Here is a 24581-nt window from a genome sequence, read left to right as displayed (position 1 = left end):
GTGGGGCCGAGAGGCCTGTCCCTGTGTCGGGTTAGATGCAGTTTCGCACATTTTCCCAGGGTTCTCTAGTATTTCAACATTTCCCAATGACAGGCAACTCTGTGCCACCCAATCTCCAGCACAGTCATTCTTTGAGACTCCCGCTTGCTATTTGACATGGCATCCAATGGGATTTCCGCGCTAGAGTTGGAATGAATTTCTGTACTCAACGCAGTATTTGAGCTGAGGGGTGAAAACATTATCTAAAGTTATATCTGATTCCACATCTCCAAGGCAATAGCCATGCTCAGTTCTAATTTCCATGCTAATTAATCTCTGCTTGCTGCCATTCACACTGTTTTTAGAGTGGATGATGCTGGAGCTGGAAATGGCCAAATGTCTCGAAATGAGTGGCTGTTTTGGATGAGTGCATCCAGTAAATGAGCTGCTACTTCTCAGTTGTGCTTCTGCTCACTGGACAAGCTGGAATGGAAACGTGCTGAAGGGGATGATGTGTCTGGAACGCGCAGTGAGAAGAACTTGGGCTTAGAATGAAAAGTTTGGACAGACAGAAGGTTGTGGCATGCTGGGGAGTTGAGGGGGCAATTCTGCCATCTTTGCAGCTATCTTAAAAGGGTGACTTGTGGGCAGAGAAGGTGAGGCTGTTCTACTTAGAAACTCAGATGTGTGAAAGAGCCATTCAGCCTGCCGCTGGTTGTTTTTGTAATTGTTTGTATTTCAGGAGGCAAGTATGAGCAGATACACAGGAGAACTGTTTGTGGTTGGTTCATACACACCTACATGCCAAAGTAGGGATGGCAGTAATATAATGATACATGATATGGCTGTACTACAGTGTTACACAGTTCGTCTGAGGTAGTTGGTGCAATAGCCATGTACAAAAGCATATTTAGATGTTTGTGGCCTTACCATCTGGGAGAGCAGCTCAAGCAGATATGGTAGGGATTGTGTGTGTGTGTGTCGTTGCTAGACATGCAGATGCTGGGGAGGAGATATTCTGCACAGGGGTCGGTATATGGGTGACAGGCTGATGACTGGCCAGGAGGTGGAGTGATGTCATTCTAGCCCAGAGCTGTTACTATTTGTCCGTGTCTCTAGTATGTTGTAGAGGGAGTGCTGGCTAGAGCTAGGAGTCCCCAGATGGCTTTGGGACTGTGGAATCTGAGCTGCTCATCTCTTTTAATTTCATGTTTTTTCTGTACCATATCTCTGTTGTGAGATTTCCTTTTGTGAGACATAGGCTGATGCATTTCCTTGCAGCTTTTAATATATGTGAAGGTTTGAGTAGGACCTCCAGGAGTGGCTGACCTGAGCCTGAGAAGGAGCCAGAATTTACCAATGTACGTTGCCAAAGAGCCACAGTAATACATTAGCAGCTCCCCACTCCCAGCACCTCCCACCTACCAGCAGCCCTGCCTATCAGTGCCTCCCCACCATCCCTGCACCTCCTGATCAGCTGTTTCGTGGGGTGCAGGAGGCTGGGGGTGGTGGGGGAGGAGCGAGGGCCTAGCAGGCTCAGAGGAAAGAGTGGAATAGGAGCAGAGCCAGGGGTTGAGCAGTGAGCACCCCCTGGCACATTGGAAAGTTGGCGCCTGTAGCTCCAGCCCTGGAGTCGGTGCCTATACAAGGAGCCGCATGTTAACTTCTGAAGAGCTGCATGTGGCTCCGGATCCACAGGTTGGCCACTCCTGACCTAGGTTATGTTTTTATCGAGGAGAAGGCCCAAGATTTGCTGTAAGCAGCCATGTTTGTGCAATCTGAATGTCTAGACCTGGGGTCAGCCCCAGGAGCTAGATGGGGATGGGACTTGCTCATATCCCAAGCCACCAAAGTCAGATTGTCTTGTGTGTGATTGCCTTCTGGAATTCGTTTGTCCGGGTGGTGTTCCCTATGGGGCCATGCAGTTCTGCTTCTCATCGGTTTTTACATGTATGCATCAGATCTGTTTCAACACTGAGTTTGGAGGTTAGTGCTTTAGATCTGCCTCTTCATCTAACCCAGGGGTGGCCAACCTGTGGCTCTAGAGCCACGTGCGGCTCTTCAGAAGTTAACATGCGGCTCCCTGTATAGACACCGACTCCACGGCTGGAGCTACAGGCGCCAACTTTCCAATGTGCTGATCAACCGCTGGCTCTGCCACAGGCCCTGCCCCCACTCCACCACTTCCCGCTCCCCCCACCCCACCTGCCATCTCTCGCTCCTCCCCCTCCAACCCACCTGCACCCCACAAATCAAAACAGATGATCGGGAGGTATGGGGAGGGAGAGGAAGGCGTGGATTGGTGGGGCTGCCGGTGGGTGGGCGGTGCTGGGAGCGGGGACAGAGCTGATGGGGGGGCTGCTGATGTATTACTGAGGCTCTTTGGCAATGTACATTGTTAAATTCTGGCTCCTTCTCAGGCTCAGGTTGGCCACCCCTGCTCTAACCCTTCTCAATCCATCTCCAGAGGCAGTGTCTGGTCTGCTTCCGCACCAGGGTGCTAGCTGGAAGAATTGTAAATGGTTCTGTTGTCTCAGTGTTACTTTTTGAAGCAGAGTCAATTGGGAATGATGGTGAGTTGTAAAGCCACAAGTTCAAAGGAAATGAAAATGGTAAATCCAAACCACCACTAGGGACATGTGGTTTGCCCTTGTGCTGATCTTGACTCTCCCGCTGCTTCCAGAAGCCACATTCTAATACAGTGGCAGTCAAAGGGTCTGGATCCTAGAAACAAACCTTAACAGTCCTCATCTAGTGCCTTCATTTCGATCCTACCAGTGAGTCTTTTGCTGTTCTCTGGTAATCCGTAAACATTCTAATCCAGAGCGGGGTTATTGTGATGCTGTGTAACTGTCACACTTTGTCACATCCGGACTCCTGGAGCATTCTGTCCTCTTAGGCCCTCTCCTGTAGTAAGTTTGCCATGTTTGGCTCCTGGAGCTCTGTGAACAATGTGCTGCCTTGTTTGTCCAGGCTAGTAAGCAGCCAGTCAGCAATATACCCTATCAGGCTTCTCTAGCTTTTATTTCATTAGCCAAGTGTGACATTTAATCATGTTAAAACCTTAATTGAGGTTGTGTATCTCATAGGTTTCTAGGCAGCAGTCAAGTGGTGCTGCTTTGCTGGATGAGACAGGAGCTCAGCTCTGTAACTATGGTTGCTCCTGTGATTTTTCTGCTCACTCAGACCAGGTTAAAAGCCTCTAGAAGCTCTCAGCTGCTATCTGATTTGCATAATCCTTGGCAACTGGTGTGTTCATGCAGGATGGATTATGGGTAATTCAGGGAGCTTCATAAATGGTTTGAAATCCGGTTGCCTTAACTTTCTCCCTGTCTTTGTGACTCTTTTTGGTTTTTGCTTCCTTGGTTGGGTGTAAGTGGGATTTCATGTTTGCCAGGTAGTTCTCTGTGGAGCGGGGTGTGAGACGCCGGAGCCATGTCTGATTTTGTGGAGAGCGAGGCTGAGGAGTCGGAGGAGGAATACAACGATGATGGGGAGGTTCTTCCGAGAGTAAACAAGAAGTTTGTAGAAGAGGAAGATGGTGAGTTTGCTCATCTGTCATCAGGCCCATCTGCTTCAGCACTCTCAGCATGTCCTGAACAGTCATGGCGGCTCTTCCATCTTTCAGTGATTAGCAATGGTTTCTTCTCATCACTGCGAGGCAGAGGGTTTGGTGGTGAACTATAAACTGCCACCAGGCCATATAAGGCAGCACTCTCCCAAGAAACAGACACGCAAGTGTGTCCCTGCTGACTGGGAAATCTTATCTCCATGGAGAAAACTACCAGTAGAACTCAACTGGTATAAACACACTACTGTAGTTATACTGGCATAACTCTCTGCAGGAAAATGCTTAGTCTGTAGTAAGAGTGGCCACACAAGGCGTTATACTGGTATAGTTCTGTTGGTAAATTTCCCCGTGTCGATAAGCCCTTAGTGCATTTTTGTGTAAAGGATTTGATCCCTAGTTATTCAGTTTGGCATCCTATATCTGTGGGGAACACATGACAAAGCCATGGCATAATGAGCATAGGAGGGCAGGCTCTAGGCAGTCCCGTAGAATGTTTTAGTGCCTTTCGTCCTCAAAGCACTTGGAAGCATATTTTTTATTCCCAAGTACCAAATCACCTGCCATCAACATCTAGAACCACCTGATGCTCCCCAGTAAAGCAAAGAAGTTCCCCAGACATACACGCAGCCCCGCATTCTCTCTGCAGAGAGAGCTCCAGTGAGCAGGCCTTGGAGTCAGCTGGGAGGGTCTATGAACTTGGACTTTGTTTGAGGGGGAAGAGCAGGGGGTTCCAGAGTCTCTGACCTTCTGCTCATTGCAGCATCCCTCCACTGTTCAGACGGACAGAGCTAGGGTAACCCAGCTGCTCACTGGAGATGAATGTTAACTTCAATGGCACAAAATTGTTTTAGCAATGAGACCTTCTTGTAATGCTCTTTTCAACGCACACAGAGCCCGGTAAGACCGCTGAAATGCTGGGCTTTTGACTTGGACAGGAGTCTGCTTTGAGTGCGGGTTGAAAGTGTTGAATTCTGTGACGCTCCTGACCCCAACAGATAAGCTGAGAGAGGAGCTCATTGCAAATAACCTAGAATAGTCTGGGTGAAGTGTCCTGAGCCCCTCTGAAACTTGTGTTACTGTCCATCACAGATGAGGAGGAGGAGGAGGAGAATCTTGATGATCAAGATGAGCAGGGGAACCTAAAGGGATTCATTAATGATGATGATGATGAGGAAGAGGAGGAGGAGGAAGAGGCAAGCGACTCTGGCGATTCGGAGGACGATGTTGGCCACAAAAAGAGAAAACGCAGTAAGTTGTGTAAGCTGGGCTCTGCGGCAGGCAGTGTGGTGCAGTACGCACACCTGCCCTGTTTGAGCTGCTGGAGCTGCAGAGTAGGGAACAGGGCTTCTCCTGGCCCTCCCAGGGTCTGATGCCTGAGCAGTAATGGCACTAGCTCAGTCTCTGTGCTGTGCACTGACCAGTACGGGGGAGTGTAACGTGTGTCTGCTCTCTCCTGCCAGCTTTTGATGACCGTCTGGAGGATGACGATTTTGACCTCATTGAAGAGAACTTGGGTGTCAAAGTCAAAAGAGTGAGTTCTATTTTCATGCCAATATTTTGCATGGTGAGGGACCTTGGCTTGGGTTAGTAAGTGAGAGGGGGAAGGTGGGGCTGGAAAGTTGAGCCCAGCATGGGTGTGTTATGTGCACTGCTGTATGAGCACTTCTGTAGCATGGAAGTCAACGACAGCCATGGAGGCCAGGCCTTCAGTTCTCCCAGCCCGAGGGTGAGTGCTGGGGTGTTGGGAAGGTAGAGAGAGGTGTGGCCCTCAGAATGATGGGCAGGGCTGTGCCCAGGCCTGGGGAGGCCCTGCACACTTGATGGAATGCACTGGTGTGCTGGTGCTCCCTGCGGTTGGGATACGTTGCTGTGGGGTAGAGAGTGTTCATAAGGGCTCTGGTAGAGAATATGCTGCATTTATGTGGTGTCTGTGATGACAAGGACCTTCTGATTACTTTACTCTTGTAGCAAAAATTCAGGCGTGTGCGAAAAATGTCAGATGATGAGGATGATGAAGAGGAGGATTATGGGAAGGAGGAACATGAGAAGGAAGCCATTGCTGAAGAAATCTTCCAGGATGGGGAAGGGGAAGAGGGAGGCGAGGCTGTCGACGCTCCCATAGCTCCTCCAGAAGAGGAGGAAGAGGACGAGGAAGATGAATCTGGTAGGCATCGGTATCCTATTGCTTCGAGTGCTTTGACTCTCTGTGCTTTGGGTCTTGTGCATATGAAGGCTTTGTCTGTGCCCAGTGTTTGGGTGGAGGAACTGATTGCTCCGAGGGTGGGAGTGAACTTGCTGCTGTCCATGCTCTGCACCCACTTACTTCCCAAACCAAGTGTACAGCCATGGGGTACAGATGTGGCCAGGCTGTGTCTAGAGAAGAGAATTGCTTAGAGTTGCTGTTCTTCTGGCCTCACTTGCCCCCAGGATGGTGGTAGTGACAGCTTCACATGAAGGGAGCAGAGTACCTATCTCTGGGCGTTAGATAGCACAACTTCTGAGCCATTAGGCCCTGCTGCTGCCAGAAGTCCTCCCTCAGGCAGCAGCCCAACATCGCTGGCCAGTGGGAGGGGATGCACTGCACGTATTCCTTCCATTTAACCCAGTAACTGATATCCCCCCAGTGAGGCTTTTTCTGGCTCTGGTGGCTTTGCCTTGCAAAGCTCTCTTAATCTTTGGGAGTGTGGGCTTTAGCGCTGGCTGATCTCTGGAGTTCTAGGGGTTAGAACTTCCCGGCAGGCACCTGGATGGTATGGGTGGCTTGGCTAGGTTAGCACCCAGCGATAGCAGAGGTTGCTCTGTATGGCCCCCTGGGTACGCGCTGTCAGAGCTCTGAATAGCCTAAGCCCTGTTCTGTGTCCAGACATCGACGACTTCATTGTGGATGATGATGGGCAACCTCTGAAGAAGCCAAAGTGGCGGAAGAAGCTCCCTGGCTACACAGATGCGTAAGTAGAAGCAGAGGTTTGTGGGGAGGCTGCTCAGTTTCCTCAGCCCTCACAACGACAGTCTGGCCAATTCCTCCTTCTCCCCATGTTGTCACATTGGGACTCTCCTAGGGAAACCAAGCTAAGATGAAATCCAGGAGTCCCAAGTCCATAGCTTGTGACTTTCTGAAGTGCCAAATCTCTCCTCCCCTGTAGAAGATTGCCCCTTTCTTGCAAGGACACCGACCAGTCATTTAGCAGGGGCATCCCCATGCCTCCCTGAGCCAGGCCCATACTTTATCTGCATCCTCCTGGTAGTGCCTTGGGCGTGCCGTTCCTATCCATTTCACCCAGTGCTGGGATGAGGGACTCCCTCTTCCTGTTATTTTCCCAGTTCCCGCTGAGAGCACAGGTGTCATTCTAGGTCTGAAGGCTCCTCTCTCAGGATACTGCTGCTGAGAGTACCAGATGTTTAGCTGGCCTGGAGAAATTGTTAGCTTCCTCTGCTCTGGGCAGACTTGTTATAGTTTCACCAGGTTTATTTCCCTGCTTCCTGAAAAGTGCACTGGAGGAAACGCCTCTGGTAAATGAGAAGGCCCTGCCATCGGGCCCTGGCCATCACAGAACAGCTCTGTAGTGCCCATGCTTTTCCTGGGAGAGGGCAAGGTCTTGGGGCAAGTTAATTGGAAATTGATTACATACCTCTTCTTTCCACACAAAGCAGCATGTGCTGTGAGTGAAGCTTCATGAGCTATGTAAACATCCAATCCATTCCCTGCCATGCTCGACTTGAAGCTGTGAACGCAGGTGCCAGGGTACACACACCCAGCGAGAAGGGTTTTCAGGGAACTTGGGGGTTACTGAAGCTTTGTCTCTCCTCCAGTGCTTTGCAAGAGGCTCAGGAGATATTCGGAGTGGACTTTGACTATGATGAATTTGAGAAGTACAATGAATATGATGAGGAGCTGGAGGAAGAATATGAGTACGAGGATGAGGAGGCCGAAGGGGAGATCCGTGTCCGACCCAAAAAGACTGCCAAGAAGCGCGTCAGTCGACGTAGCATCTTTGAGATGTACGAGCCCAGTGAGCTGGAGAGCAGTCACCTGACAGACCAGGACAATGAGATCCGTGTGACCGACATGCCAGAGAGGTTCCAGGTGAGGGGTCCGTACTGCTGAGAGGGCCTCCTGGCCTTCAGTGAGAGCAGAGGGAGAGTTGATGGTCTGTAATTCAGCTCTTTGGGGGTGTGGCCTGACTGCGGGCTAGGATCCTGGTTCCCTTATCCCCATGTGCTGGTGCTGAAAAGGCAGGATGGGAACTGCAGTGGGTTTCCCCTGGCCACTGGATGTCTGTGTTGCCGATGTGGGTGTGAAATACAGTTCCCCAGCTGTCCCTGGTGCTGGATCCCATTCATTACAGCTCTTCATCATGAGAATGGAGATTACAAAGCAGAGAGAGAGCTTGCTAGGACTTTCCAGCCTCGTCTGTACCCCAGCCTAACTAATGCAGGACGTTTCCCACAAGACGTTTGCTAGTGCTTAGTATAATCTCCTCTTCAATGACCCTAGCAATTGGCGCTTTCGCTGCATCCTGTCATGAGAGTTCCCCAGCCTGACATATCTCGCAGTTGGGATTTTTCCTGAGATTCAGACTCAATTTTCCCTTTTAGTTTCATCCCGTTGCCCATAGCCCTGACCCCCTTGGAACCTTCAAGGTTCTCTGCCCTCCCCCACCCCCTGAACCCTTGGCAGACATTTGAACCCACCCTCCTGGGAATGAAATGCGTGAAGCAGCTATGGACCTTTTTCTTTTAAATATTGAATTTGAATTGGTTGGTTGTTCGTCAAATCAATGGGCCCTGCACATGGGAGTGCCGCGTTCTTCTTGGGGGAAGAGCCGTGGGATCTAGCCAGACTTGTTGTGCCCTGCTACACTATCACATTACAGGTGGAGCAAGCCCAGGGATAGACGAGTTGGAGGAGATTAAATGCTGAGAGAGACAAGAATCTGATGGCAAAGTCACTGGTGCTCTGTGTGGCTACTGCAGGGAGAGCGCTGACATGGCAGGTGACTTTGAACAGGGCTAGACCCAAGAGGTGCAGAGTGATTGGAATAGAAGAGGCCATGGCACAAGTGGTTTGGGAGTCTCTGGTTTGACTTGCAGTGTCACTTGTGCACCTCTTGCAGAATTTTCTGCCAGTGATTCCCAAAAGAGCGATCCAGTGGTGACCTAGCATGAAGCTGGGCACAGGTAGGTCCTGGAGTCCAAAGATGCATGCTTTGAAAAGCTGCTGTCAATGAAGCCCCTAGGGTGCAGGCATTTTTGAGACCTTCCAGGCATGTGCAGAATGAAAGGAACAGTTGTGGGCCACTCAGAACTGATGTGTAATGCGAGCCGCAAGTGATCCATGGCCCTCCCTTCACCTCCCAGCTGCGCTCCATCCCTGTGAAGAGTGCTGAAGATGATGAGTTGGAGGAAGAAGCCGACTGGATCTACAGGAATGCCTTTGCCACACCTACCATCTCCCTGCAGGTAACAGGCTTCTCCTTGGACCCCTGGTCTGAGGTGGCTACTGTTCTAACTCTCCAGCATGCTTTGCTTGGGAAAACTCTTCCTGGACTCTTCTTGGAGTGAGGTGGTACCTAATTTACTGGGACAGTTGATGCCTGGGTTCCTTACCCATTTGGTGGTGAAACAGGAAGAGGATGGGGGATAGGACACCTGAATTGTTTTTGCTCTGCTACTGATTCTGTCTGGCGTTGGGCAGGTCACTTTTGCATCTGACTCAATTTCCCTCTGAACTGAAAGGGTGATGCCTCAGTCAGGCAGCCCGTAAGGCACTGTAGTTCATAAAGCTCTTGGAGCAGTGCTGTGGGGGTCGTGACTGGCATTAATCATCAGCTCATTGCTGCCCGTCAGTCACCTCCATCAGATGCTTCATCCAAACTGCACTTGGAGTCAAAAAGGGCTGATGCTTTGGGCTCTCAAACCAGTGTCTGTTAATTGAGGACGTCATGTTCCCTTGGGTGGGCCTGTCTCCCCATTGATAAGAGCAGCCTGCCCAGTGCCCTGGAAGCACCAGACGTGATATCCCTCTTGCAGGAAAGTTCTGATTACTTGGAGCGGGGCCAGGCCAGTAGCAGCTTCAGCCGCAAGGGGCCCAGCACCATACAGAAGATTAAAGAAGCCCTGAACTTCCTGAGGAATCAGCACTTCGAGGTAGCTTGCAGTTCTGCAGCGGGGTTGGGAGCAGGGGTCTGAGCTCATTTAATGCAGCGGCTGCCAATGTAGAGTTCCCGGGGGCCAGCACAGGCAGAGACAGCGCGGGTGACTTGCTCTGAGCACACCTGGCCTTGCAGGAGCCAGAGCAACTGCAGGGGAAGGCTGGATGAAGGTTCTGTAGTTAAGAGGCGGGACGAAGGGGTAAATGGTGACTCAGAACTCCTGGGACTGTAATCTATAATTTTACTTTTGTGGGAGTGCACACGGAGGGCAGTACCATGCTGCCAAACACCTGGGGCTGCCAGAGTCCCGCACTAAAATACGCTGCCATAGCAAAGCAGGAGAGGGCAGCTCCCCACAGTCCTTATGTGCTGCAGTCCTGGCAACTTTTCCACCCCACTACCTGGGGTAACTGCATTTCTCCACACTCCTGACTGCCAGTAGGAGGCACTGATGGGTATCGTTTCCCACCTAGGTCCCATTCATCGCCTTCTACCGAAAGGAGTACGTCGAGCCGGAGCTGCACATCAACGACCTCTGGAGGGTCTGGCAGTGGGATGAGAAGGTGAGAGGCAAGGCGTTTGTTCTAGAATGGTGCTTGTCTGAGACTTTAGCAGACGCATTGCGTTTCCCACCCACTGTTAGTTCATCAGCAGCTCGGCCATGTCCCCGACCCCCAGGTCTGCTAGGTATATCCAGCCCCACACAGGAATGCTGCAACCCGTTTTCCTGACACTAGAGACCAGGCTGTCCCTTTTCTTGGGGTTCTGTTACCATTGAGCAATGGGGCACACCTAGCTGGGAAAGGGGGGATTACCCTGTTCTATCTCCTAAACTTGTCTGTGGTCTAATGACTCTTCCAGCAGCAGCGAGCCAGGACCTCCTGGTGCCCTCTGCCCAAAGCCTGCTCTGCTTTGAGCACAGCTCTCTGAGATGAGACCTGCTGTGCTTATCAGACTTGGGCTCCGCTGTTGGAGATGTTTCCTTGCTGACGAATGTTGCTGTAGTACCAGCAGCATGGGTGGTTAGGGACCTGCCTTGGCCAGCGAGATTGGAGGGGAGGAAGTAGCAGTGAGACAGAGTTACAGACAGTGGGTTCCAGACAGAGGGGGGTTAGCACACACTTATTTCTGCTACCATGTTACAGTGGACCCAGCTAAAGATCCGCAAGCAGAACCTGACCCGTCTGTTTGAGAAGATGCAGGCCTATCAGTATGAGCAAATCTCTGCTGATCCCGACAAACCTTTGGCTGATGGGATAAGGGCGCTTGACACTACTGACATGGAGAGGTATGGTCCTATAACCTTTTGTATTCCTATACAGCACCTTTCATCCCCAAGTGGCTTACAGACTGTCCAAAATGGGATCGCTTCCCCCATCCCTGAAACCCAGATATCTCTGGGGTGAACATGACCCACTGAAACGACAGTTGAGTTCAGGGTAGCTTTTATGTGCTGTTTGGGAGGCATCGGGCACTGCAGAGTAGAGGGATGATGTTGCTGGAGTCTCCCAAACAACAGAAGTGAGCCCTTTCTGAGGCCTGAAAAGGCCAACGAGAACTCTGGTGCGAGCATGTCCCTCGCTTTACTTTATGGCCATCGGATCCCAGCACCAAGCACCTTTTCAGTATGAAATGGTCACATGGCAGCACAATGCGTGACTGTTGCAGTCTCTCTGTGTGAGTTTCTCTGTGACGCCAGAGAGACGGGAAACAAACTGATGCTTCCTTGTCTGTAAGTGTTGAGAGGGCAATAACTGGATTTCTGCCTCTGCCGGACTAATCAGTCACAGAGCTGGCTCCTTGTGCACGGGTCCCAGCTCAGGGCCACATGGGAATGACATGCTGCCTTTGCACACTGTAGGCTGAAGGATGTGCAGTCCATGGATGAACTGAAGGACGTGTATAACCATTTCTTGCTGTACTACGGGCGAGACATCCCTAAGATGCAGAATGCTGCCAAAGCCAGCCGAAAGAAGCACAAGCGAATCCGGGAGGATGGTGAAGAGGCGGAAGGTTTGTCCCAAATGAGTTAGACTTTTTGCTCTTGTGACCCTGGGGCAGCTGGAGCTGCTGCTTAAAACAATTGTGCAACATTTAGAGGCAGCACGGTTGCTCCTCCATCAACCAAGCAGGTGCCTACGTGGACGTGTGCGCACATGATCCACCTAGCCCCACCCCCTGCTCCCTTCCATCTGAAATTAGCTCTTGATCTGTCACGAATCTTTCTAGGGATCCCTTCCCTTTGCAATTGTCCGGGAGACTGAGCTCTGCCGTTCACTAACCTACCCTGGAGCAAGTTGCAGCCACCCTCATCTTCAGTCTGCGTGTGCAGCCTGTGGAAGCTATAGATTTCACCATCCCTGTAGATCAGCGTAGAGCACTGAATGCTTGGCATTGTATTCCAGCAGGCCCCGCCTCCAGTATTTGAAGATGAGGGTGGCTTTGAGTCAGCCATATTGTGGAATTCTGTAAACCAACCATTGTTCAGCTGCCCCTCCATCAGTCCAATCCATTCATAGCCAGTATGATCCCAAATGACATCCTACATCTTCTCAGGTACCAGAAACCCCATATGCCGCTCAACTGGCTGCCAAGACCACCAGCTTCTGCTGACACTGTAGGAACACAAGGCAATTACAGGTTTTCAGTACAAAAAAGTTCTGCAGCACGCTGAAAATAAAAATTGTAGAAGCAGAATACAATTGAACTTACTGTCAGGTTCCGAAGCCCACTGGTACAGTATTGCTTGTTACTCACTGACTGTTCAGTGCACCCCTCCATTGGGCAGCTCTCTGAAGCTGCAGCAGATTCTCCAGTTGGAGTGTCCCAGAATCCAGGGACCCTGGGGCAGGGGCAGTTCTGGCTTGCAGCAGAGTACACAGGACTCATGCTCTGCCAGCCAGCACTGCAGGTGTCTAATGAGTGTCCCTATAGACACTGTGCTGAATACATTGTTCCTCTGCAGGTGAAGGAGAGGATGCAGACGATGAAGAGCAGAAGGGGCCCGAGCTGAAGCAGGCATCCCGCAGGGATATGTACACCATCTGTCAAACCGCTGGGCTGGGTAAGGGCTTCCGCCTGGTGAATCGTAATGAGCTGGCTGTGGGCATGGAGTTGTCAGCATGCCTTGCTAAGCAGTGCATCATCAGGCTGGGAGTCGTAGCCTCTATTTAAACCTTGACTTGGTAGTTCTGTGTTAAACTCCAACATCCCTAGGAGTGAGCGTGGCTCCTGCGGGGCTCAGCTCAGTAGGATTACCGTTCAGAATTCTCTTTGCCTGGGCCACTCTTCGGAGCGCATGAACTAATCCAGTGACCGCACAGCTACGAGCTAAAAAAAGTTATTTGTATTGTAAGTGACATGCACATACCCATCTCCACAAGCTGAGAGAGCCCAAGCAATAGTCAAGGCCGTATTCGTACTCACGTGCCAAAGGTACTGTGCAGTCTGGTGGATCTCTCAACAAATGGGCATCGATAGATGGGTGATTCCTGCCGGGGTCTCCCCTCAAGGGATTCCTACTTTAGTCCAACCAGGGAACCTCTTTTATCTTGTTCTGACCATGCCTTGTGCATGTGCAGGAGGTTCCAACCCCCCTTTTCCTTATCTGTATTTCCATACCTCCAAAATCTGGGGGTGCCCCTCTTTTCGTGGCCTGTTCTTAGTTCCCCTTTTTTCTTGTAACGTCTTAACACTTACATCAACCTCTTTCCAGGGTAACCTGCAGCCAGAACAGAATTTTCCATGATGTTCCAATCAGGTGTCTTGTGGTCTGGATGGGGACATATTCTCCATAACGTCCCCTATTGGCACATCCTTCACAGTAATCTTGTGGGCTTATTGGCATAGGGTCAGTCTTAGGTCAGTCACTTGAGTCAAGTCTCCTTGCGCCTGAGGCCTGTGGTGGCTAAGCTGAAGTCTTACAGGCCTTAGCCTGCAGGCTTGCTTTACAGCCGTGCTTTACGTACATACCTAATACAGTAACTCCTCACTGAGCGTTGTAGTTCTGTTCCTGAAAAATGCAACTTTACGTGAAATGATGTTAAATGAATCCAGTTTTCCCATACGATTTAATGTAAATGTGGGGGGTTAAGTTCCAAGGACATTTTTTGAGGGCAGAGAAAAGGCATTATATACTGTTCAGTACTGTACCGTGATGGGGAGGGGCCCCGGCTTACCCCACACAGGCACAGCCCACTGCAGGCAAGGATGCTAGGAAGCACCTTCGCAGCAGCAGTGACAGCTTCCCCAGGCCCGCCTCTTCCTGTCCCTGCTCCACTCCAGACCCACCTCTTCCCACCCCCACTCCAGCTCCTCTCGGAGCAGCTGTTTGGTGGTGCTTAAGACTTTCTGGGAGGGAGGGGGAGGAGCAGAGATGCAGCGGGGGTGGAGGAAGCGCTGGGAGGGAGGGGGAAGAGAAGAGGAACTTATGCAATGCTCCCTTGTAAAGTCACTGCTTTTCCACAGAATCTTACAAGCAGTGGACAGAGCAGGCAGCCAAACGACCTTATGAGGGAGCATTGCACAACTTTAAACGAGCATGTTCCCTAATTGAGCAGCAACATAACTTCGAAGTAATGTTAAGCGAGAGGACGTTAAGTGAGGAGTTACTGTACATACTCATCACTCCAGAATACTTGTCAGTCTGATACGCCTATCATCCTATCCTACTTGTCTGTCATCACACAGTGATTCCATGGGACATAGCATGAGTTCCCCACAACAACAACAACACAAGGATAAAATGAACTCATTGGCTGCGGAGTGGAGGCAGGTGTTAACACACTCCAGCGTACTGTAGCAACTGCCCTTACTCAGGAGCCAGGCCCTGGCTGCTGGATGTGGGTGAGTGGTTTTGATCAGCATGTGTGAAGATGCACTTCCTTGAGTACTTGTGCATTCTGTGCCCTAGACGGCCTGGCTAAGAAGTTTGGTCTGACACCTGAGCAGTTTGGAGAGAATCTTCGTGACAGTTACCAGCGTCATGAGACTGAGCAGTTCCCAGCAGAGCCGCTGGAGCTGGCCAAGGATTACGTGTGTAGGTCAGTGTGCAGGTACCGCTCTGGGATGTGTGGGGGGAGATGACATCAGGCACTCTCACATCCCGTGTCTCCTTTCAGTCAGTTCCCAACCCCTGAGGCTGTGCTGGAAGGAGCCCGCTATATGGTGGCCTTGCAGATAGCCCGGGAGCCGCTTGTCAGGCAGGTCTTGAGACAGACTTTCCAAGAGAGAGCCAAACTCAACATTGCACCCACCAAGAAGGGTAAAAAGGTAAGGGAGTGGAGCACGGCTTCCATGGGTGTCTGCTGGGGGCTGGGCCTAGGCCAACCAGTCAGTCTTCCATGGTTCAATAATGTGCATGCTCCTTCGGCCTTGAAAGGGAAGTGCTGAGTCCAGCCCGGCCTGCCTGCATTCTTCGGTCAGTGCTTAGGGTTCAGCATCTGCTGTGTGCTGCAGCGCGGCTTGGGGAGTGCTGGCTGAAGCCCTCCGTGGCAGCTCGGAGACCTCTCTGGTGTATAGTTGGGGTCCACTCCTCTCTACCTGGTTATCAATGGGGCATGAACCCTTTGGGGGGTGAGAGGCCAGCATGGGGTTTACCTCAGGAGTTCGTCAGCATGCTGCCACTCCGCTTTAACTCCCACTATTTCGTGGGCTTGAGCCTTTGCTGCCAAGACGTTGATGCCAGCATTTATTCTCTGGGAGGGCCAGGGGCGGTCTGTGAAGTCCTGTTCAGACTCTAGGGAAAGGACAATGCAACTTGGCTGCCATTGAAATCAGGGGATCTCAAAGAACCTTTCTTGACTTTAAGGCCTGGTCTTTGCTTGAATGTTAGGTCAACATAGCTAAGTCCCTCCTAGGTTTGACAGATCCCCACCTGAGTGATGTCATTATGTCAGCTTACCCCGAGAGTAGACGTGGCTAGGTGGATGGAAGAATGGTTCCATCAACCTGCCTACCATCGCCTCGGGGGACTGTGTTCCTGCATCGCTGGGGAACCCCTCCCAACAGTGTAGGCTGCGCCATGCTGTTGGGTTATGCCAGCATAGCCACAGCACCACCGCTATAGTCTGCATAATGTAGACATGGCCAGGCTGGCTGCTAGTGTGTGGGTGGGGCTGGGGGTGTCTTGTTCCATGCACTCGTTACCCAAGGCCTCAGGGTGCTGACTCACCAGTGTTTCGTCTCATCTCTCTGGGGGCAGGATGTGGATGAGGCCCACTATGCGTATTCCTGTAAGTACCTGAAGAACAAGCCTGTGAAGGAGCTGCGAGATGACCAGTTTCTGAAAATCTGCCTGGCTGAGGAGGAGGGGCTGCTGAGTATCGACATCAGTATTGACATGAAAGGTGTCGAGGGGTGAGGCCAGCTCTGCCCAAGCATTCTCCCCCCTGCCTCCCTGTAGCCTCAGAGCCCCTTTGACAGTGCCCCACTGCCACGCTTGTCCTGCCAACTTCCCTTGGTGCTCCCATCATGCAGTGGAGCCCTGTTCCCCTCTCAGTGGCAGCCAAGTTCACGGGTTCACTGACACAGGAGCAGTTGAGATAATGCTGTGGAATGAGACAGGGCCTTACGTACCAATCCTGGTATCAGGACAATAGACGCAGTGGGGTGACAGACAGACGAGGCTTATCCCAACAGAGGCACCTAAAGTACAGCCTGTGGAGCCTCCTCCACTTCCCCAGAGATCTGGTCTATGAATATGGGAGCTCCCCAGTGCAGTACTCCAGTTGTTCCAGCCACCAGTCTGCTCCTACCTAGAGGGATGCGTGCACGCTGCCCCTCATTATGTGGACTTGGGGGGGCTTTGGGCTTCCAGGCAAGTTGCTAGCACAGCCCTCAGATGAGTAAAACCAGACCTTTTGTCTGGCAGGCTGGCTAAGGGAACATGGGGAGAGCTAGCTCCTCCCTGAGGCTGACCAACGGGGAGCTCCCCAGCCCTTAGGAACCACCACTTCACCGCAGCACAGGCCTCTGCCAGCAATAATTTAACTAGGAGTACATGCAGGCCAGGCCACAAGTAAAGAGACCCCAGCATGACCAAAGCAGCTCAGCCGTGGGAGGGTCTACAGGGTGACAGCCTAATATCCACCCTTTCCTGGGGCGTAGTCCTCAGCAGCAGGGTAGAATAGGCTCTGCTGGGCTGAAACTGGGCACTGGCCTCTGGGGACCTGCAGCACTTCCACACCCGCTTTGGGGATGCAGACGTCTCCTGCGTGGAAGGCTGTAGGGCACCCCATTTCCTGAGGTCCAGGCTGCTCAGCAGGAGCTGGCGTGACAGCCCCCCCCCCCCCCCCGTCTCTCTCCCTCTCACAGTTATGGGAGTGACCAGACGTATTTTGAGGAAATCAAGCAGTTCTATTACCGCGACGAGTTCAGCCACCAGGTGCAGGAGTGGAATCGTCAGCGCACGATGGCCATCGAGCGTTCCCTTAACCAGTTCCTCTATGTGCAGATGGCTAAAGAACTGAAGAACAAGCTGCTGGTGGAGGCCAAAGAGTACGTCATTAAGGTGAGAGTGCTGACTCATCGCCTGCATTCTGGGCTGCAGTCACACTCACAGGTTAGAAGTGTAGGAGGCAGTCCGGGGGAGAGTCCTTTGCTGGGGGTACGTGAGGATAGTGAAGAGGCAGGAGGAGGTCAGTGACAGACCCACAGGAACATCCGTGAGTCAGTCTTGTTCCATTCCCCGGTTAGGAAGGAAAGAGGAACATTAGATACAGCTCTAACTGGCCCATTCAGGGGTCACCTGCACTAGGGTACTCTACCTGTCAGACCTTGCAAATCAGGGCTCTAGTCCGTCAGTCCCCAGGCCTGGTATGTGCTAGAGCACCATGGACAGTAGGTCCCTGGAGGATGTCCAGCTCTGTGTTGAAGAAACAGGAATCTCTTGGGGCTTAGGGATCCTGACTGCCGCGGCAGTGAGCAAGGTAATTCCTTGGCGCTAGAATCAGATTCCTCGGGGACAAGATCTATCGCTCAGAGTGCTGTGCTGGGAGCTGCTGGCCTATGAGGTTGTACAGATCCTAGCAATGAGCTCTGGCCCCAAAGGAAGGCCTGATAGCAGGCTGTCCCGGCTGGAAGGAGCAGCATCTCTAGCTCTGTTGGGCTTCTGTGTCTCACCCCAGCGTCATGCTCAGGGCAAGGCACTGTCTGTGGAGGCCCATGTGCCTGATGGAATGTGAAGGGAGGGAGACTGGCTTTCTCCCTCACACCCCTCCCTCTTCCTGTCCTTCAGGCTTGCAGCCGGAAGCTGTACAACTGGCTAAAGGTGTCTCCCTACCGTCCAGACCAGCAGGTGGAGGAAGACGACGATTTCATGGATGAAAATCAGGGGAAGGGAATTCGGGTGCTGGGCATTGCATTCTCCTCCGCCAGGTATGAGGGAAAGGGTTGCTCCTGAATTTACCTGCCGTACTAGCCTGTTCCGGTCACTTCAGGGGGATCCTGTTTGTTTTGCAGAGACCACCCCGTGTTCTGTGCCCTGGTTAATGGTGAAGGCGAGGTTACAGACTTCCTCCGGCTGCCGCACTTCACCAAGAGACGGAACGCCTGGCGGGAGGAGGAGCGGGACAAGAAGGTGAGCTGGGGCAGGGGCTGTATTCTCTAGCTTATTCCTGAAGTGGGACAGTGCATGTGGACTGCAGTCAGCAGCAAGCGATCCCAAGCATGTTGGTCAGAGCTGGGTCTGAGACGTATCTGGCTGCATCCTGCCGATGGATCAGAATTGGGAGCAAACCTGTGTACTTGTGAATGGAAGAGTCCTGGACTCTAAGCCCTAGGATCAGTGAGTGGCGAGGAGGGGGTGTGTTCTGGCTGGGTGAGAGGGTCGTAAGCAAGCACTTTGGAAAGCGATCTCTGCTGCACACCAGATCAGTATGGGCCGTAAGGCCAGTGCTGCATAAGGGACAGGGACAGTCTGGGGTTTGCAGGTGCGATTGCTGAGGGACCCTGCCTGCTGCACCGAGCGCCTTTGGAAAAGGCCCATCCAGCTTACGGAAAGGCCAGAAACAGGCCTTGCTGCCCGTTAGTTACAGATTGCCTGAATTGGTCCTTCTGCCCCTTTTGGAGCTGGCTTCACTGCTCCTGCCTGTGCTGCAGTATTCAAAGTGCCATTTCAGGGTCCTTCTCCTCTGCCCCACCAGCTAGCAATAGGCAGCATGGCTCAGTGGAAATCGGGAAGGGCTCCTGGCTTCTGTCCCTGTATCTCTATGAGCAGGTCACCTCTAGCCTCTGCCCAGCTGAGCCAGCTTGGCCCTTCCCGGGGCTGTCTGGAAAGGGCCAGGAACCAGCGCTTAGCCCCACTCTGTGTTCTGTTTGGCAGAGTGTCATGGCAGGTCAGTGCCTTAGGTAGGTTTGAGGCTTTGCCCTGTGAAATGGAGCTCCGCAGCCTGGGACACGTGCTCAGCGTGTGGTACTGGGAAGCTCTAGTAACCAGCCTGTTTCCATGGAGCCTCTTGCTTCCTTTTCTGTGCTCCAGGCCCAGGATATCGAAACTCTGAAAAAATTCCTTCTAAACAAGAAGCCTCATGTGGTGACAATTGCAGGAGAGAACAGGTACGATGAGCTCTGGCATCCGCTTCCCGCGATGCCATCCCTCCCCGGCCATCCGTTTTTCTTCCCTCTCCCTCTCCCCCTCCCCGCCCCTTGCCACCTGCCCATGTTGCACCTTCAGCAAGGTGGGACTCGGGTGCTGCTCCTACAGCAGATCCTACAGGGTGAGGTGTTGGCTCTCAGCTCTGCAGTGCTGATGGCGCACCTACCCCTGCAGAGGTGGTATCTGTCAGTTGCTCCTATCGCCCTCCCCAAGTGAAAATGCTCATCCCAGAACTCAGCTGTCTCCAGCATTACACAGATCAGCCAGCCTGGGATCGCCCTGGAGCAGAGTAGGCCACGCCTCTCTCGTGTGGGCCAGTGGCAGTGGGTGGCTTCAGTCCCATTGCTAGTGGTCAGCTGGCCCCTGCAGCAGAGTGAAGAGACCATGGCAAGTGAGCATCCTTCTCCTTCATACCAAGCACAAGGGGGGAGCTCGCACTGCCCAAGTGTCCATGGTCGGTGGTTGTATAGCAAAGGCTTCAGGGGCTGCCAGTCCAGCACCTTTCACCAGTTAGAGCAATCCAAGCCACAAACTGGGCTTAAGATGCCCCAGGAGACCTGCTGTGCATCGTTCAATTCATTGGTTGGCTTCTGATTTGGTGCTTTTGACTGACGGAGCCTCTTGCTGTTAGCACCTGCAGCCGATGGTCAGTTCAGAGGGGCTGGGAGCTGGGGATGGGACACGCCCACTGCAGGAGCTGCCTTGGAGATCAGTGTGATTTGAGTGTCCAGCTTTCTTGTCTTCCTCCCAATCCCCCTTGGCCATGTTTCCCCAGAGATGCCCAGATGCTGATGGAGGACGTCAAGCGGATTGTGCATGAACTGGATCAGGGGCAGCAGCTGTCTTCCATTGGGGTGGAGCTAGTGGACAACGAGTTGGCCATTCTCTACATGAACAGCAGGAAGTCAGAGGTACAGCACCCGTGCACCTGTCCTCTGGTGCTCCCTCCAAGTGGCCTGACTTTCCTTGGTCCCTGGGAGGATAGCCCGTCTCACTGAAATCCCACCACCTTGGGCAGGTTGGCGCTCTCTGCTGCTGCATGGTGATCAAGCCTTGGCCGAGGTGTGTCAGGGTTTGGGGTGGGAGGGGCTTGTGAAAGGATCCTGCTGGGGCTGACTGAAGAGACGTGCACCAAGAGACTCAGTGGTGGGTATATATTGGTAAGGTCGGGACAGAGCCTTGCCCTCTTGAGCAGAAGGGAGTTGCTGCAACCTAGCTAATATGGGGAGGAACTGGACCAAATGGAGCTAGAACTATCCTCTCCTCCTTTCTGCTGGAGCCTTCTTTCTAATTACAGAAGAGCCCTGGGAGCCTTTGAACCCCTCCCCCAACCTGCCCTGAGTGCTGAAAAGTGCTTTTTTGCATTGGTGTCACTTGTCACTGGTGCTAGTGCTAGCAGCGATGTAGGCACTGGCAGCAGTGAGAGCCTCGCTCCACGTCTCTGATCCTCTGCAGAACGAGTTCCGGGATTACCCCCCTGTGCTGCGCCAAGCTGTCTCCCTGGCTCGCCGTATTCAGGACCCCCTGATAGAGTTTGCTCAGGTCTGCAGCTCTGATGAGGATATCCTGTGTCTGAAGCTTCACCCTCTGCAGGTAACTGTTCCTTACAGGGGTCTCGGTCAGAAAGAAACGAGCCTGGGAACTTCCAACAGCAGGAACAGGCCCTAAGCTGAGCCAACGTGGCGTCCACCTGTTCTAGAATACGTCCAACTAGCACGACTCCTCCCTGATCCCTTTCTCTAGAGCACAGTGCTCATCTTCCTTGTGGCCTTAGAGCAGCCTTGTTTGCCGAGATAAACCTCCACTCGCATTGAGCCTAAGGGAGGGGTTACACCTCTGAGGACCAGAGTCAGCCCAGATTTGCTTTTGACCAGCGTTGTGTAGACCTGCCCCATGGTGACCCCCTTCTCCCTCGGCAGGAACACGTGGTGAAGGAGGAGCTGCTGAATGCCCTCTACTGTGAGTTCATAAACCGTGTGAATGAGGTGGGAGTGGACGTCAATCGGGCAATTGCTCACCCTTACAGCCAGGCCCTGCTACAGTATGTTTGTGGCTTAGGGCCACGCAAAGGGACTCACCTGCTCAAGGTAAGAATGGAGCTGTCTCAGCTACCGCATAGCTGACATTGCCTTAAAACTGCTATGTGCAAGCCGCATCGTGGCTGCAGCGCTGGGAGGCACAGTGTCAGGGCCTGCGCTCGTGGTGTGTCTGACGGCACTGTCCCCATGGGGCCAAGAGAGTGTGGTTATTGTACTGCTAGTGAACTTGGAGCTGTGTGTGGGCTGCTCTCCCCGGTGTGGCTAGGAATCCTCAGCAGATCTGTCAATCCCAGCAAATTCCTGAGATGGCAGTAGTGTCAGCCAGGCTGTGCTGTGGTATCAGAACACTCGGCTGCTTTAGGAAGCACCAAGTGAAAGGCCAAGTACCTCTCCTCACCCTGAGAAGTGTGGCAGTCCTGCCTGCATGTGGTGCTGCTTTTACATCTTCCCTTAGTGTGGCTTTGAGATGCTTCCTGTACAGCAAGGCAAGGGCCCATGCGACAGGAGCAGGGTGGCTGTACCAGATACTCTTTGAACCCCTTACTATTCAGTCTGAGGCCTCTTTTTCCTTGTCTGTCTTCCACGGGGGCTGGGATATCCGTTCCCTCCGTGTGCTGCATTGCAAAGCTAATGCTGAAATCTCCTCCCTTAGATCCTGAAACAAAACAACACAAGGCTGGAGAACCGGACGCAGCTAGTCACTATGTGTCACATGGGACCCAAAGTCTTCATCAATTGTGCTGGTTTCATCAAAATTGACACAGCATCACTGGGTGACAGGTTGGTATTGGATGGTGCTGCATGCTGTGACGTGCGAGCTGCATGGGCTTAGTACTTGACTGACTGGCTGAAAGGGATTCCATTCCGCAGGGGCAGTATTCCTAGGAATTTCTGTGCAGCAGCCTTTCATGTCCAGCCAAGTGAGTTTATTACTGGTTATTAATCTGACTCTCTCTAGGCCAACTCAACCTAAACATTCGGGTGAGCAGTGCAGTACAGCACAAATTCACTGCTGTGATTGTGGGGGGTCCTTTGTGGTGAAGAGAAACCAAAGCTAGAATCAGTTCTTCCCTAGTTAGTGTCTTTGTACCTTTCACCACACAGACCCTTTTGATTAGTTCTAGTCTCGCTCGTTGATTTATTTTTAACGCCTTTTTTTAACAGTCCCGAACCTGGGGCAATAGCACAACACAAAAATTGAACTGGCGTGTAAACTGGAAGGAAGATTGTGGGAGTTTGTGTGGAGAAATGTATAAAGCTTAAAAATAATGTTAATAACCAAAGCTAGTGTTAAATAGAAAGCGTGAGGGCAGTTTGAAACCAGTTTCTAATCTCTGGATGGTCTCTGGGCCGGGAACATGCTGTGTTCAGTGCTGTGCTCTCTGGGCTGCTTCTTACTTTATCTCCCCGGGCTTGGGAGAGTCTCTGGGAACAAAGAGGGCAGCCAGGTGAACTCTTCAGCCTTGCTCCCCTCCCTGGGAGTTCTGGCCCTTCCAAGTGCCAGGGCTTGGGCGTTTACAGGACACAGACCCCAGGAATGTGAATGCAGGGTCTCCTGGACTGAGGCAAAGTTTTGGTACCTCTGAAGCAGTTTGGTGCAGAGGGTTGCATTGTCAACTAACCACACCTAATTAGTATGAGAGAGCAAATTATAGCCACAGCTTCCAGCTACAGGGTGCAAGCCCTGATGTGCAATGCTCTCTTTAGATCAGACTGAGAATTCATGTTCATTTAAACAGCGAAATTTTGCGGTGAACTGTGAAAGTGAATAGCAGCAGCAGCACATTCTCTTTAGTCATTTTGCATCCTATGACCTTTGAATGCACCTCTGGCCTCCTGCAGAGTTTCCAGTTTGATGCGTGTGTTTGAATTTGTTTAGCACGGATTCCTACATTGAGGTCCTAGATGGGTCCAGGGTCCACCCTGAAACCTATGAATGGGCAAGAAAAATGGCAGTGGATGCCCTAGAGTACGACGAATCAGCAGAGGATGCCAATCCAGCTGGAGCGCTAGAGGAGATCCTGGAAAACCCAGAGCGTCTGAAAGACCTGGATCTTGATGCCTTTGCTGAAGAGCTGGAGAGACAGGTCTGTGAAGGGGAAGGGAGCTGGGGTGGAGCTGCCTTTCAGCCCTTTTCTAGCATGACTGCTAGCCTACAAACATTAAACCATTCCATTGTACAAACAGGGTTATGGTGACAAACACATCACTCTGTACGACATCCGAGCTGAGCTGAGCTGCAGATACAAGGATCTGAGAACCCCATACCGTTCTCCTAACACAGAGGAGGTCTTCAATATGCTGACCAAAGAAACACCAGAGACTTTCTACATAGGTACGTGCCCATCACCTGGGAGGGTGTCACGGAGTGTGGGGGAGTCCGGTCCTGCACCCCTCTTCCTGGGACTCACAGTGACTTTCAGCCAGCCAGTAAAACAGAAGGTTTATTGGACAACAGGAATGCAGGTTACAGCAGAGCCTGGAGGCCCAACCAGGACCCCCCAACTGAGCCCTTCTCAGGGTTCAGGGTGCTTGGATCCCAGCATAGGATTCCCTGAATTCCCATCACCCAGCCCAAAACCGAAACTGAACTGCCCCTCCTCCAGCCAGCCAATTCCTTTGTCCAGCTTCCCCGGCCAAGGTGCTAACCCCCTCCCCCCTACCTGGCTCAGGTTACAGGCTTAAAAATCCGGTCCCTTACCTAAAGACATCCCCAGCTCTCCCATCCCCCATACAGGCAGACCCTACTCCATCACAGAGGGCTCCATCAGTTACAGAGCTGCAGTCACAAGCTGCGCCAGGCAGCGGAGGTCTGGGAGAATGGCAGCTCCGTGAACCTTTACTGGGATCAGTGCAAGGTCTGCAGCTCATTGGAGTGCTGCAGAACCAGACCGTTTGTGTTGCACTTGATGGCTTTTATGAAATGCCACCCGTAGGTACGGGAGTCCTAAGTAATCCAAGTAGCCTCCGGGAGGCCTGCATGGCATCCCATTCAGGGCACTGTCCAACCCTTGCATGTGCCTGATATACTCCTGTTTCCTCTCCCCAGGCAAAATGATCACCTGCAATGTGACTGGAATAGCCCATAGGAGGCCCCAGGGCGAAAGCTACGATCAGGCCATACGGAATGACGAGACTGGCCTCTGGCAGTGTCCCTTCTGTCAGCAGGATAACTTCCCAGAGCTCAGCGAGGTAAAGTACTGGGCTGCTTCCGCAGACGCAGCCTCCATCGTCAGGCTGCTCAG

At 52.3% G+C, this 24581-nt stretch overlaps 1 protein-coding gene across 6 annotated transcripts in view; it reads left to right on the top strand.

The window, feature by feature from the left end:
• SUPT6H (SPT6 homolog, histone chaperone and transcription elongation factor) overlaps window positions 1-24581 on the top strand; it is a 40666-nt gene that overhangs the window by 5646 nt on the left and 10439 nt on the right. For 4 of the 6 annotated variants that reach the window (XR_007770362.1, XM_050929054.1, XM_050929056.1 and 1 more), the window contains 26 exons: window positions 3377-3520; window positions 4640-4807; window positions 5011-5081; window positions 5519-5714; window positions 6414-6498; window positions 7361-7634; window positions 8909-9010; window positions 9581-9697; window positions 10176-10265; window positions 10848-10990; window positions 11564-11715; window positions 12668-12766; window positions 14615-14744; window positions 14823-14973; window positions 15905-16059; window positions 17017-17212; window positions 17939-18078; window positions 18163-18280; window positions 19181-19257; window positions 20073-20208; window positions 20753-20890; window positions 21217-21384; window positions 21989-22116; window positions 23216-23423; window positions 23524-23671; window positions 24386-24528. Coding sequence is in view for 5 of the 6 variants with exons in the window: in XM_050929054.1 (XP_050785011.1) it covers window positions 3415-3520; window positions 4640-4807; window positions 5011-5081; window positions 5519-5714; window positions 6414-6498; window positions 7361-7634; window positions 8909-9010; window positions 9581-9697; window positions 10176-10265; window positions 10848-10990; window positions 11564-11715; window positions 12668-12766; window positions 14615-14744; window positions 14823-14973; window positions 15905-16059; window positions 17017-17212; window positions 17939-18078; window positions 18163-18280; window positions 19181-19257; window positions 20073-20208; window positions 20753-20890; window positions 21217-21384; window positions 21989-22116; window positions 23216-23423; window positions 23524-23671; window positions 24386-24528 (3639 nt within the window). In the remaining variant the exon portion in view is untranslated. The remainder of the gene's footprint in view (window positions 1-3376; window positions 3521-4639; window positions 4808-5010; window positions 5082-5518; window positions 5715-6413; window positions 6499-7360; window positions 7635-8908; window positions 9011-9580; window positions 9698-10175; window positions 10266-10847; window positions 10991-11563; window positions 11716-12667; window positions 12767-14614; window positions 14745-14822; window positions 14974-15904; window positions 16060-17016; window positions 17213-17938; window positions 18079-18162; window positions 18281-19180; window positions 19258-20072; window positions 20209-20752; window positions 20891-21216; window positions 21385-21988; window positions 22117-23215; window positions 23424-23523; window positions 23672-24385; window positions 24529-24581) is intronic. The other 2 variants (XM_050929059.1, XM_050929055.1) reach the window with 2 other exon arrangements.

This window comes from Gopherus flavomarginatus, chromosome 19, assembly GCF_025201925.1.
Source record: "Gopherus flavomarginatus isolate rGopFla2 chromosome 19, rGopFla2.mat.asm, whole genome shotgun sequence".
Lineage (NCBI taxonomy): Eukaryota > Metazoa > Chordata > Testudines > Testudinidae > Gopherus > Gopherus flavomarginatus.
The sequence above is the reverse complement of the archived record's forward strand: the minus strand, read 5'-3'. Positions and strand labels throughout refer to the sequence as shown.